At 34.4% G+C, this 15,177-nt stretch overlaps 1 protein-coding gene across 1 annotated transcript in view; it reads right to left on the bottom strand.

Moving 5' to 3' along the window:
- LOC145285989 (integrator complex subunit 5-like) overlaps positions 1–15,177 on the bottom strand; it is a gene marked incomplete at its 5' end in the record, with an annotated part of 61,852 nt that overhangs the window by 23,619 nt on the left and 23,056 nt on the right. Inside the window, 4 exon segments of the mRNA XM_080134580.1 lie at positions 163–233; positions 3,160–3,401; positions 10,519–10,719; positions 12,040–12,158. Of these exon segments, the coding sequence (XP_079990706.1) occupies positions 163–233; positions 3,160–3,401; positions 10,519–10,719; positions 12,040–12,158 (633 nt within the window).

Genomic DNA, 15,177 nt, shown 5'->3' with positions numbered 1-15,177 from the left:
GTTTAATGTACCATAGCATGCCAATAAAGATAATGGCACCAGGACACATAACAATGCAAACAAATATTCTGCATAACCGTATTAAGAACATTTGTAAGTGGCATCTGTAAAAAAAAAAGAAAATGCACACACCACAACGTTACAACAGACAATGTTACTCACTTCGTGCAAAATTGTCAAGAACATCCCACAAGATTGGATTGTCTTCAAATTTCTTCCAGACCCACAAATCTCTGGAAATTAAAAAGAAAATGAACAGTAAATGGAATCTTTGTTGGTTTGAGTGTAACCGATTCATCAGGAGAGAAGATTATGCTTTGATTAAAACCTATGAACAACTGTCAAAAAATGTCATACAAAAGAAGCAAACATAGACAATCAAGCAAAATACTGGAACACAATCATAATTAACATAGCAACAGTTTCACGTGATGACATTAGAAAATTAATAAATCCATGGCCAACAGATTAAATAAATTAAAATGAAAGGCCATTCCATCAATATGTAAAATATATGTAAAATCTATATATCTTTAAAAGTGAAAGTGTCTGTCTGTGTACATTTCCTTACACAATAACTCTGTCAATTTTCAGTCTACAGACTCGAAATTTGATATACAGGGTATTGAGATTTGGAAAAATTTTTGTAATCCGTTTTCGGCCAGAAATTTGGCTTTTAAGGGGGAAAAGTTCAACGATTTGACCTTTGAGAACTCTACCAAACTCCTCCGCCAATTTTGGGTATAAACAATTGAAATTTTAGATATCGGTTCCTTGGACAAGGATCTAACTTAATAACTCAATTTGAGCCCAAAACAATACATGTTAAGGGGTCAAAGTTAAAAAAATTGACCGTTTTTTTTGTTTTTAGCTCAACATACACTTCCAAATACCCAGGCAACGCCGGGCGGAAATGCTGATATATATATATATATATATATATGTATGTATTTATATAGGTGTGTGTGTGTGATTCCGTCTCTTTAAGTGCAATTTTTTGTATTTCTCTTGCACTTGTTTCACCGGCTTAATAGCCTCGATTTCTGTAAGAATTTTGTAGTCATATTGTTTGATGTATGACAAATTCAAACTGTTTGACCTTTGAGAACTCTACCAAACTCCTCTGCCAATTTTGGGTAGAAACAATTGAAATTTTAGATATAGATTCCTTGATCTAACTTAACTTGATTTGAGCCCAAAACAATAAATGTTATGGGGTCATAATAGGGGTCAAAGTTAAAAAAAAATATCTGACCTCTGGTCTCTACCAAATTACTCAGACAATTTCTGGTCTAAACATTTGAAATTTTACATAAAGGGTATTCAGAGATAGGGCAAGCTTTTTAATCGGTTTGGGTCGAAAATTTGAGCTACAAATATATAAATCTATGTATGTATGTTTGTATGTTTACCTAAAACTTTCGACAGCGGCAACGGATTTTCACGAGATCTGTATCGTTTTGAAGCTCGACCCTTCAGACAACAAATACCGAAAAATTGGTTAAAAACACTAATTTCTTCACTCTCAACTGGGCACTTTTTTATAGGGAGGGATCACTTTATTCGCCGATATTTTCAAAAGTCATCCCCTCTTTTCGATTGTCTAGCCTTAATTTAAACCTATGTCACTTCCGGTTTGGCGGTGATTGTAACAGCAAAGACGTCACTTTTTTTTTTCACGCTTTTTTCCTCCTTCACGATATGGGCTTGAACCTGCCTTCCTACTATTTTTTTTTTTGCTCAACACACACCCCAAAACACCTGGGCAACGCCAGGCACCCATGCTAGTCTAAAATAAACTAAAACAAAAATGCGAGTTTGTTTGAATCTATTATACATTTATTTGTTTATTGAACCTTAATTTAAATATGTTTCATTGACACATGCCATACTATTAACATTGTTCTTCCCTCAACAATAATGTATTTGGAATGTAAAATAACAAAAATATTTTATCTGCCATTTTTTTTCTTACTAACACAAAGAGAGAGGAGTAAACAGAGACCAACACACAGTAAAAAAGATTTCTGGGTAATGTGGGGTAGGTAGAACTCACATAATTTCTTATTCAGTTTATGAAATAAATATCAAAGTTGTAAAAGTAAATTAGCATAACTTCAAGCAGTTAATCTAAGTAAAAGTAGTATATAATCTTTGTAAAAAAAAAAAAAAAAAAAAAAAAAAAAGCAATCAGATTTTTTAAATACTAACACCAAATGTAATCTTAGACAATATATTTAAATTTCAGATTGCCAGGTGTATGCAAATGAAAGTTACTATGGGGCAAGTTCAGACTTTAACCGGATTAAAAATCGTAATGATGTACATACTCGCCACAGAATGAAAATGTCACTCCAAAAATTATGTAAACTGATCAAGTACTTTTCTATATAAAAATCATAAAGGTAGTAACTTTCATTAAAAAAAGTCAGGGTTACCGACTTCCCATGATGAAATATCCACCAATTTGGGATTTTTAAAAATCGATAATTTTTTCTAAATTTTAGATATTATTCATCCAGGGCAATGCCGATCAAGAAAATACTAACTTTGTGAATATTCATTTTGTCATGTTTGACTTTTAGTCGGACATACATACACACAGATAACCGTCCTTTATATCATAGACTAGCCTGGGTGCCCGGGTGTTTGGAGGTGTATGTTGAGTAGTAGGTAGGCAGGCTTGAACCCGTACTGTGAAGGAGGAAAAGAATGTGAAAAAAAGAAAAAAAGTGACATCTTTGCCGTTGCATCTATCGCCAAACCAAAAGTGGGGAAGGTTTAAATTAAGGCTAGTCAATCGAAAAGAGGGGAGGACTTTCGAAAATATTGGTGAAAAAAATGACCCCCCTCCCTGTTGAAAAGCGCCCAGTTAAGGGTGAAGGAATTAATGTTTTTAGCCAATTTTTCAATATTTGTCGGCCGAAAGGTCGAGCTTCAAAACGATACTGATCTCATGAAAATCAGTCACTTCTGTTGAAAGTTTTAGGCAGACATACAAACATACATACATACATTTAAACAGACAGGTGAGATTTATATTATAGATTTCTCTCATTCATCTCACTCTCCTGAAATACATCTTTTCAACCTTAATTTATCGTTGAGAACAAAAAATGGCAACATACAAGAATGGCCACAATGAGTTTCATAACTGACCTTTCAACAGTGACTCTTATAAACTCTTCATCTGGCCACGCTGGTCCATTGTACAACATGTCTGGGGTCAGCTGAGAGACAAGAACATTGGCAATCTGCCGTGAGAGACTGGATGAGATACGATCTGCTCCTGGAATGAACAATGCAGAATTGTCCCGGCTGTCAGTCCGGAATGGAATCCGTCTGTAACTGCAGGTCCATAACACATCCAGTAAGCTTTGACGATTACGAGAGATTTGTTCCTAGATTCAAAAACAGAGAAATAAAAGCAACATGAAAATAAAAATAGAAACATATCTAAGCTACTTCTATATATATATATATATAAAAGACAAAACGGCAACGTGATTATAATATCTACGATTTGCAAAGGGACGTCGTATCTAGATTTATTTTGATCGACTTTTATAAAATTCATGCTATTCCATCCTCTCTCGGGTTTTTCGTATAAGAATGCAATTAGCTTTGATCAATGTCAGGAAAACCCCTCATATCAGAAAATTGCTATTCATTTGGACACTCCCTTTTTGTGAGGAGTTGGTTTTTCCCCAATATCGTGGGGAAACAAATGAAACAGCAGAAAGCTGAACTGGCCTTCAGCCAACATTTATTTCTGCACCTCACTTAGCAAGTCAACTTTTTGATTGACATCGCTAAATTTAAACGCTTTTTTTTTTTTTTTTTTTTTTTACACAGTGATCACCACTTATCAAGGCCCGGAAGCCACTCAGGGATAAGGGTTATTGCAAGTACATTACATTAGTGAGGAGATTTGCTGAAGTGTTTACTTAAGGGGGCGGTTCATTAGGAATTTGTTAACATTGGACTTGAAGACATCCAAGTTGTAGTCTGGAGGGAAGCAGGCAGACGGAACAGAGTTCCACAGGCGTGCAGTTCTAAGAAAGAAGCTTTGTTCATGGAATCCGCGTTTTGATTTAGGCACAGATATAGAGTGGGGGAAATTTTTCACAGTGGATTCAGCTAGACGGGTGTTTTTTGTGAAAGATTGGCGAGGGGGGACCAGACATTGGAGTTCAGACGAGCATCTGCCATGGAAATAACGATAAAACAAGGACAGGCTCGCAACATCTCTTCTGTGGGAGAGAGGTTGCAGGGTAGAGAAAAGGGCATCCCCCACTAAGCCACGAAGTCTATTTTGTACTCTGTCAAGGCAGGATAGGCTGTTTTTAGCAGCTCCTGCTCAGATATGGCAACAGTATTCCATCCTTGGACGTACTTGGCTTTTATATAGATAGAGAATTGCATCATGGTAGAAGGATCCCACCATCTTTCCAGCGACCTTGGCAACAGACTTGATGTACGTGTTCCATTTCACATCGGAAGTAAAGGTCAAACCCAAAAGCTTGTCAAAACACGGGGCCTCACCCAGACGAGAGCCATCCATCACAATTGATGCCAGCTGGGGATCAGAGCGTTGATGATGTAAGGATGGGAGTTTGGTTTTGGATGTATTAAATGTAATCAGCCATATCTTCCCCCACTGAACCACACGCTCGAGATCAGAGGAGAGAGAATCAGAGAGAACTTTGTCATTTACAGCCTTTGATGTGTTGCCGTAGATGGTCGTGTCATCAGCATAGATGTCAACGAATGATTTAAGTATGTGTTTAGGGAGGTCATTGATGTAGATCAGGAAGAGAGTTGGGCCCAGGATTGACCCCTGAGGGACTCCAGCATTTATATTGCAGGCCTCCGATTTTTGTCCATCTACCACTACTCTTATGAGCCTATCGGAGAGAAATGATTTAATGATTGAGAAAACATTTCCACTTATACCGTAGCTGGAAATCTTGTGAAGTAGACCCTTATGCCATACCTTGTCGAAGGCCTTTGATATGTCAAGAGCAATTGCCCTAGAAAGGAAGCCTTTGTCAAGAGATTCACTAATCCTGTGGGATATAACCGTCAGCACATCTGCGGTAGATCTTGCAGAGCGGAAACCATATTGTGTGTCACTAAGAAGGTTATTCCTGCTGAGGTGGTTGACTATTTCTCTATTTAATATGGATTTCAGCAACTTACTCATAACACAGAGAAGACTTATAGGTCTGTATTGAGAGGGTGACGACATATCACCTGAATTCTTAAATACAGGGCAAACTGATGAGGTCTTCCAGGGAGTCGGAAAGCACTTCTCCTTAAGGCAGCGCTTAAATAGTTTCGTAAGTATGGGAGCAAGTTCTGGTTGAAGCTTTTTTAACACTATAATTGGGATGCCGTCAGGGCCAGTTGCTTTACTGGAATCTAGGTTCTTTATTAGCTTGGCGACCTCATGCACGGATATTTGTATGTTACCTAGCTTGTTCTGTGTTATAGGAGGAAATATGGGGAGTTGATGGCCTTCGTCGCATAGGGTAGAATTAGCTGCAAAGTTCTTGGCAAATAGTTTGGCCTTGTCTGACGCTGACGAGATGACCTCTGGTCCATTGATAATGGTTGGGATAGAACGCACACTTCTGTTCAGGATCCTATTTGTTATTTGTTTTCACTTCCTATGGTTTTGTAGCGTAGCAGTAAAATATCACATTTTCTTTCACTTTCTTTTCCACTTTTGGGTTTGTCACGGGTTCGAGCCTCCCTCCTGACTAACACTTTTTTTTTCTTTTACACCTCCAAACACCCAGACAATGCCAGGTACCCCCACTAGTCTATATATATAAAAGCGAAAATGTGTGTATGTATGCATGTGTGTGTGTTTGTGTGTCCGCTAAAAACTTTCGACAGACACAACGAAAATTCACAAACTTGGTATCATATTGAAGCTACATCCTTTGCTCAAATAATATCGAAAAATTGGCCAAAAACGTTCATTTTCTCACCTTGAAATCGACAATTTTCAACGCGGAGGAGGGGGGGAACAAAAACGGTCCTCTCGTGACGACGACCGGTTCTACGCATGCGTCAAATGACGTCATGACCTGATTTACTTTAAATAGTTGAAAAACTAAATTTCATGTACGTCGCGTTAGCTCAGTTGGTTAGCGCGTTGGTTCGTTATCTAAACGTTTTGGATTCGAATCGTGGTGGGAGATGTCTTTTTTCAAAATTTAAATATTGAACCAGTGTTATTTAAACCATTTTTCACGTAACGTTCGTTTTTCTGGGTTTTTTTTTTTTTACTTCGCTTATCATCCCCCGACCACACACCCAAAAACACCCGGGTATTCACCGATTTTTTAAATTTTAATATCGAAACAGGCTTATTTAAGCCATTTTTCACGTGTTCGTTTTTCTTCTTTTTTTTTTTTTTTGTTTTTTCAATTTTTACATTTAACATCGTTCGTTTGCGTCACATTAGGGTTTCAGGTTCTATCCTACACCTCCCCTCCCCCGGTTTCTTTTTTTATTTAACACCACACACACCTCCAAACACCTGGGCAAAGCCGGGTACTCCCGCTAGTATAATATAAGTGGCATTGTCTGTTTGGGTCTTGAATTTCTTCAAGGGAGATAATTACATGAAAACTTCCGGTATCAAATGGTGTGGAGAACATATACTACACTTTAAAATATTCATATGCAGAAATATAATTTAGATTTAGCACAAATTAAGCACAAGGCCATACAAAAATATATATTAGCAAAAAAAGCTAAGGGGCCATAAAACAGGGGTTTTTTTTGTGACTAGAAATTTTTAAATGAATGGAAACAAAAAAGCAGTTTTTAAATAAACTAGCAGGGAGACCCAATATTGTCAGGAATTGAATGAAGATCAACAAATGTTCTACCCTTCTATACTTTTATTGTCATTGAAATTGGTGTAATCACCCATTTTCTAATCAAATCAATTGATAGCCTGTTCTAGTCAGCCCCCACCCTGCAGTGTACCAAGAGGAAGCGTCACATGTCCTTCTGCAGTGATTTAGTCCACAATACATTGTAGTCAACATTGCACTGTAGAGAATCTATAGAAAATGCAAAAAAAATCAAGTATCATGGTTCAATTATGCTCTAAACAAAAACATTCATTTCGAACACACCCCTGTCTTAAAAAAAAAAAAAGAATCTACAGTTGATTTTATAGGTTGGACTTTTCTGCTTGTACGGTGAAAAAAAACTTCTCAAATGCACTTGTGATATTAGGTTGTATAAAGTGTTAACTTTGGTCAAAATTGAAATCTTTGCTTTAATCGGATTTTTTTTAGTATTGATTTTCAATACTTATCAGATGCATTCCGATACATAACCTACCAAAGAACACTCCCAGACACCTCAAGTAAGTTCATGTGAAATTTAAAAAAAAAAATCAAAATAGTAAAAAGAAAATCAGCCCAGCTGTTTTTTTTTTTCATTTCTACATTTTTCATAAATGCAATTATACTCTAATCCAACTAAGTTTTTTTTTCTTTTCTTAATATAACTGATATCTTTAACAAACAAAACAACTTATTGGTTTGATTTTTGTATTTTACCTTCTTCCAATTTTCACAGAAAAACTATATAGTTCCTACTATTTCCACTTTAGAAATCGTCGCAATGACCGATTCTTTCTGGTTTGATTATTTCCAAGAAAAATGAACCAAAATCTTAATTATACAAACTACTATTTTAATTTTAGTTGTTATTTTCACCATTTTTTTTTTTAGCCAATGTACCTTCTGGTTCATCTCAGAAAACTTTATGTTAAACTCAAGAATTTATACAGAAGGTTATAGTCAGCTAACATACTTTTGGCATAGCGCTACAAAAAGCGATGACAAGGCAAATCAGCTCCTTCACTTTTATTCTTCACTATTCCTATTGTGAAGCAATTTATTGAAATAAAATATAAGAAAAGGACATTATTAAAAAAAAATAATAAAAATTAAATTATACAGATAAAAATAACAATTACTCCTTATTTAAACTTAATAACAAAATTAACAAAATAAAAGATTTTATTTTATTTGAAACTAGTCTGGGTGCCAAGCATTGTCCAGGGTGTGTGCTGAGCAAAAAAAAAAAAAAAAAAAGTGGTAGTAGGCAGGCAGGCAGGCTCGAAATCGAAGGAGGAAAAGAATGTGGAAAAAAAAAAAAATGACGTCTTTGCGGTTGTTTCCATCGCCAAACCGAAAGTGCCGAATGTTAAAATTAAGGCCAGTCAATCGAAAAGAGGGGATGACTTGAAAATATCAACAAAAAAAGCAACCCCCTCCCTGTAGAGAAGTGTTTAGTTGAGGGTGAGGGAATTCATGTCTTTAGCAAATCTTTCGATATTTGTCCTTCGAAGGGTTGAGCTCTAAAACGATGCCAATCTCGTGAAAATCCATCGCCTCTCTCAAAAGTTTTTCCGCGACATACACATACATACATATATTTAAACAGACAGGTGAGATTTAGATTTTAGAAGAAATATGTTTATGAAATTATAAAAATAATTTTTTTTTTTTTTTTTTAATTTCTATAAAAAATGTTTATGAAAGAATGAAAATAAAATTATTGAAATCAAAAAGAAAATTTCAAACATCATAAAAAATGTATCCAATACATAATACTCCCAAAATAGTTTTAAAAGATTTTAAACAGTGTTTTCGATAATTCTTTAAAATAAAATAAATCTTCCAAATCATATCCTTACATCATTTGTAGACATTTATGCTGACGACACTACCATTTATGGTACTACATCTAAGACAGTAAACGACCAAGTTCTCTCCAATTCTCTCTCCTCTGATCTTGAGCACGTAGTACAATGGGGTAAAGAATGGCTGGTTACTTTTAATGCATCTAAAACCAAGCTTCTCTCTTTACATCATCAACATTCTGATCCACATCTGACATCAATTGAAATGAATGGCTCGCGTCTTCAGGAGGCCTCAAGTTTTGACAAACTTCTTGGCTTGACCATTACTCCTGATCTTAAATGGAACACGTACATCAAATCTGTTGCCAAGGCCGCTGGAAAAATGGTGGGATCTTTCTATCGATCCGGTAGATATCTCACTGCTGATGCTATTCTCTATCTATATAAGAGCCAGGTACGTCCAAGGATGGAATACTGTTGCCACATCTGGGCAGGAGCTGCTAGAAAGGACTTGGCCTGCCTTGATAGAGTTCAAAATAGACTTCGTAGCCTCGTAGGAGATGTCCTTTTCTCCTCCTTGCAACCTCTATCTCACAGAAGAGATGTTGCGAGTTTGTCTCTGATGTATCGTTATTTTCATGGAAAGTGTTCAACTGAGCTTCAATCTATGGTCCCCCCTCGCCAAACTTTCACAAGAAACACTCGTCTAGCTGTAAACACTATCAATAATTTCCCCCACTCTTTATCTGTGCCTAAACCTAAACGTAGATTCCATGAACAAAGCTTCTTTCTTAGAACTGCATGCCTGTGGAATTGTCTTCCGTTTTCCTGCTTTCCGGCTGACTACAATATGGCTGTGTTCAAGTCTAAAGTAAATAAGTTCTTGATGAGCCGTTCCATATAAGTTATCAAATTTACCAAATTTTCATTACTAATGATTACTATATTGACCAATTTCTACTGTACACTCTTTAACCCTTATCCTTGAGTGGCCTCTTGGCCTTGATAATGTGGTGATACCTTTGTAAAAAAAAAAAATAAATAAATAAATAAATAAATAAAGCTAATTTCAATAATTCTTAAGTAAAATAGGACCAAAAAACCGTTTCAATGATTAAAAAAAAAAAAAAAAAAAAAAAAAAAAAAAAAAAAAAGAATGATCGAAAAATCATAATAAAAAAAGAAAGAGTACATGCACAGGAGAGATATAGGCATGAGAGAAAAAGTGATGGAACTGATTTGCCTTGGTAGCACTCTGCCGCAAGTTAGGAAGTATATTAACCATACAAAATTAACTGAGCCCTTTATTTGATTCATAGGATCAGTCTGTTCTCATTCCATCAGGCATAACTAGGTGAAAGTGGTTAATGTATGGATTAAATAAAGCATTTAGTTTGAAATTCTATATAGATTTACAAAATTAGCATAAAGGTCTCAAAGTTCCAAATATATACATCTGAAGATGATTGGATGTTAAGTTGGTTGAAATGTTATGAAAATAATCTAAAATTGAAAAAAATTTAATATAAAAAATTATTCTTAATCTTTTTTTATTTTTAAAATGAAAACCAGGCAATATTTGTAGAAACAACTTTTAAGAAAATAACTACCCCTTATTTATGTTTATTCATTAAAATATTTAACAAAACCGCAGAGTAATTTATTAAAATTTTAAACAGCTAAAAAAATTTTTTTAAATAAAAAAAGAAAATGTTCAACATTATTGTTGAAAATAACAAACCAGATTCTGTTTGCAATTCATGATTCTGCAATTGCAGTCCAACTGATTTTATATTTTGATTTTAAAATGTTTCTGTCTAATACGTGCTGATTACCTTAGAAAGTGGTGGTTGAAATGGTTTCGGTTTCAATCCCTGTCCAATGATGCCAGCATGAAACACTCGCGAGTGCGACCGTGGTAATGGCAATGATAAGCCCATCTCTTGGTTCTGCTCCAACAGGGAGACGTTCTTGTTGAGATTTCTTTGCCAATCAGAGACAACATTCACTTTGGAACCAAACAAGGCTGCATTTTCCTGAAATTAAAGTGGATAAATTTCAAAAGTGAACAGAAATTGAAAAATGGAAAAAGAAGAAAAGGGAGAAGGTAAGAGAAGGAAAAAAAAAAGATAAAATAAGAAAAGAGAATAAGAAAAAAAAAAGCAAACAGTAAAAAGGTAAGGAAAAAAGAAAATGAAAAAGCAAAAGTAAAAAAGAAAAAAAACATAAAAACACAAATAAAAACGAAACGTAAAAACAAAAAAAAAAAAAACGTAAAACACGAATACAGAAAAAAAAAAAACGAAAATGGAAACACAAAAACAGAAAAATTGGTAGCACAAAAGAGAAATAAAAATAACAGAAAAAAGAGAAATATAAAAGAAAAAAGATGAAGAAAAGAAAAAAGATGAAGGAAAAAAAAAAAAAAGAGGAATAAAAACAAGATGAATAAAAAGCTAAGAATCCCCCCCCCCAAAAAAAAGTTTATTTGCTGGTTTTACAGCTCAACTCATTTTGAGGCTATTTAATGCCAAGCAACTATTGCAAACAATTCATTAACTTTTTCTTAATATTTCTATTTATCACTTACAAGACTAAAAGCGACTCGAGGATAAAGGTTAACAAGATGATTGTTGAATGATGAAGAACATTATGCGAGGATTGAAAATAATGAAATTAATGAATAAAATTTGAAATTAAATACATTTTGATATCGAATTTTAAGAACACCATATTGTAGTCATCAGTAAAATTAATATGTTCCACGGATAAGAATTCTTGAAAAGAAACTGTTCATGGAAATTAGAAAGAAAAATTCTTTGCAATAATGAACTTTGTATCTGTAGAACATGTTACAACATTGCTTCCTTGAATACTACAACATGGTCATCTTAAAATCCAATATCAACAAATACTTGTCATAAAGCATTATTAGAAGTCATCAAATTTCTTTATTTCCATTTCCAATCCTCTCATATTCTTCATATATTAACTGATAATCTATTCATCTCATTAATCCTTATCCTTGATTTGTTTTTAGTCTGAATAAATAACGACTTCGTAAAAAAAAAAAAGTTTATGCGAATACATAATGCTCATAGGAAACAATTCATTTGCTATTTTATTTAGAGCTGTATTACAGTTCATGTGATAGATCTGGTTGGATTTGAACACAGTTAAGCTAATTTCATAGTCTGTAAGTATCCATTAAACCACTTGGATCCTTCCCACCATTAATGATCAGTGATAGCAGCCAATAAACAACTTTACATACGTTTCTTTTATACAAGCGTCTAAATTCATGGTGACAGATATTAACTGTTGCAGCCAAACATTAACCAAACATCTGTTATTACCGTTGCCAAACATTCCTCAAGAAGAAACTGGACGCACATACTCTGGGCAACTCGTACATTACAAAAGATATCATAACACGAATGGCACAGGCGTATTAACCGCAACGATTTCACACCATCTGTAAAAAAAAAAAAAAGAAAAAGAATTTTTGGATTATATTGCGAAGATGGAGTTTTATTATTTATGTTTATTATTTATTTGTTTAAAATTCTTCTCTTCTACAAGGTCTGGGCAATATTGTTTGCAATTTTCAAAATTTTTATTTTGCTAATTTAATTATTTCCTTTTACTTGTGTTGCCAGTCTGATTTTCATAAAAACACTAATAATAATTCTATTACTTTTTGCCGACTAATCAATTATAGACAATTTAATGAAAGGTTCTCTTTGGAAGGACAACCAAGTAGATTTCACACTTTCTCAGTATCAAAGACGTCAAAAAGTAAATAGTTCAGGTATCAATTATAAGGCAACAAAAGAGAGAAAAACACATGATCAGTGATTTTATGCCATCAGAACGGTGCTTTCAATGGTGAAGTTCCTTATCCCATTGCTACAAAGTTGCACTTTTGTGCTTGTATTACATGTGTTCCAATGAACTTACTGCACTAATGCCTCCTCGGCATAAATACTCCAAACCAACCCAGCTACCAGCAAAATCTCACCTCTTCACTGTAGAGGTCCTCAAATGCCCTAAGGCTTTCTACTATTAATAGCATCTTTCTTTGAATTACTACCCTTTGGAATCCCCTTCCTACTCCCTGTTTCTTGAACTGTATCAACATGCAAAATTGAAACGTAATCAGAACTAACATTTTGCTGCACAATTCCTCACTCAGAATGTCCCAATAAATACAGCCTACAGGCTGTATTTATTCACAGTAACCACTTCATATCTCAGTTGCACCATGCCTTATTTGGGATGATGTAAAGTGGCACCATGCCTTATTTGGGATGATGTAAAGTGGCACCATGCCTTATTTGGGATGATGTAAAAAGATTTTTTGAAATTTAAGAAAAAGTCACCTTACTTTTTTGCCGACAACCTTACACTCAACGCCGATAACTATATCTGGAGTTCCAAGTCAGATAGTAAAACCCTGAATCAACTAAGTAACCACAGGTACGTTGTACATGTGGCAGCAAGTTTCAATTTCATAACAGCCATAAAACGTAGACCTGATTGTGAGAGAATTTTGTCCACCATGCTTTGCCTTACATTTAGCCTTCAAGCTCGTCTGACTTCTTTATGTTGGGTGCAGTGGAACAAGATATCAAAAAATCCATTTGAAATGCCAAGTACCAGCTAAAGAGCAAAATCGTTATAGCCTTTTTAGGCCTTTCTAGAGAAACAGACATGAAGGTCTTTAGTCGGTTCAGTGGTGATCACCAGAGTTTCATTAAGTAAAATTGACAGACTAAATCATGCAGACAAGCTGATCCAATGTTTTTGTAGTAATCTATATATGCATGAAGTTGAGTTTTTTCCCCGCTCTGAGATTGATATTAAAATCCTACTATTTTTTTCACTTAAAAATTATGGTACTTATACACTTTTATTACCATGCTGAAATAATAACATTATTTTGAAAACCATTCTTTACATTAAGAAGGGAGAGTGTTTTGTAATTATTGTGTGCTTCCACCTAACCATTTAATAAAAAAAAATAAAAAAAATAAAAGTAAATGGTAGTTTGTTTGAAGCATTGCTGGTAAAGAAATATATGGAAGTTTTAAAAGCCGAGAGCAATGAGGAAAGGACCGGAATCACAAGAAGAAAGAAAAGAAAAACAAATAGACGGGTATGTTCGAGTAGAGAAATGTCTAACTGTTTATTCATTTATCACTCCTCCTCTCATTACATAATTATTTGCAACCAAGTTATTGGTAAGTCCGGTGTACATAAAGTCCATTGGTATTGAATTTAACCTGAAAATACTATTTCAAAATAACATGGTAACAAAAGTGCATAAGCACCAAAATTATTAAAACAAACTTCTTAATATACCCAGTCACGGATCCCAGAGCAACTACATGAAGGTTAACTAATTTACATATCCCTTGGAAAAACGAGTCTTAATTACTTATTTTTTATGGTTTCTTATGATTGATTTCATTTCACTGTTATGCTGAATTCTATTTATGCATAGTTTCTACATTCTGTATAATGGCATACAGTTTAATATGAAAACATTCTAGCTCAAGGGAACAGTTATATATATATATATATATATATATATATATATATATATATACCCCCGGGATACAGCATTAATTTGTTCCAGGGTTGGGATCATAGAGTGAAATCGCCATATGGTGGGGCCTATACAAAATTTTATACAGTACATATTAAAAATTAGTAACAAAATACAGTACAGTAGATAATACACATGTATATAATCAAATAACATTATAAATAGCATTGTAAGGCGGGCAACTACCATAACCAGGGGCCAGAAAAACATTGTATTCTACATCATAACCTGAAAAATCCGTATCCTAGGGCCACCATATCCCAGAGTTCTAAAATATATGTGTGTGTGTGTGTGTGTGTGTGTGTGTGTGTGAAAAGTCTCTACCAAACTCCTTTTTGGATATTTGGTCTGTAGAGTTGAAATTTGATATTGGGGTATTTGGACTTGTAGCACACTTTTGATCTGGTTTTTGGTCAGCAAAAATTGCTGGTAAGGAGTAAAAATTGAAAACAGAACAGTTCACCTTGGCAGGGTAAGTCAAATAAAACATTACTCATGCTATGCGCAAAATAAAACATTCATAGCGTAAAGTCACCTTATTTTTAACCTTTTGCATCCATCTGTCGGTAGCTCAGACAGTAACAATGCTGAAGAGATAAATAAGAACTATGGCTGGAGTGTTAAACGTTCTGGTTTCGATTCTAGCAGAGTGTACCCAAGTCATATTTTTTATAACTTTTGAAATCATTACTATATATTAGAATCAATAGAGAATTGGCTCTATAATAAGAAATCTGCATAATTTATTGTATAATTGTTGTAGATCTATGCTAGAGGTCATAAATGAAAGAAACCACAAGTAGTGTAAAGTGTATAAAATATAATATGTATTTATCATAAAGAATACAGGAGCCACTAAAGTGGTATTAGAGGAACGTGTTCG

The sequence above is a fragment of the Euprymna scolopes genome, chromosome 10 (assembly GCF_053919585.1).
Source record: "Euprymna scolopes isolate OS-2025 chromosome 10, ASM5391958v1, whole genome shotgun sequence".
Lineage (NCBI taxonomy): Eukaryota > Metazoa > Mollusca > Cephalopoda > Sepiida > Sepiolidae > Euprymna > Euprymna scolopes.
The sequence above is the reverse complement of the archived record's forward strand: the minus strand, read 5'-3'. Positions and strand labels throughout refer to the sequence as shown.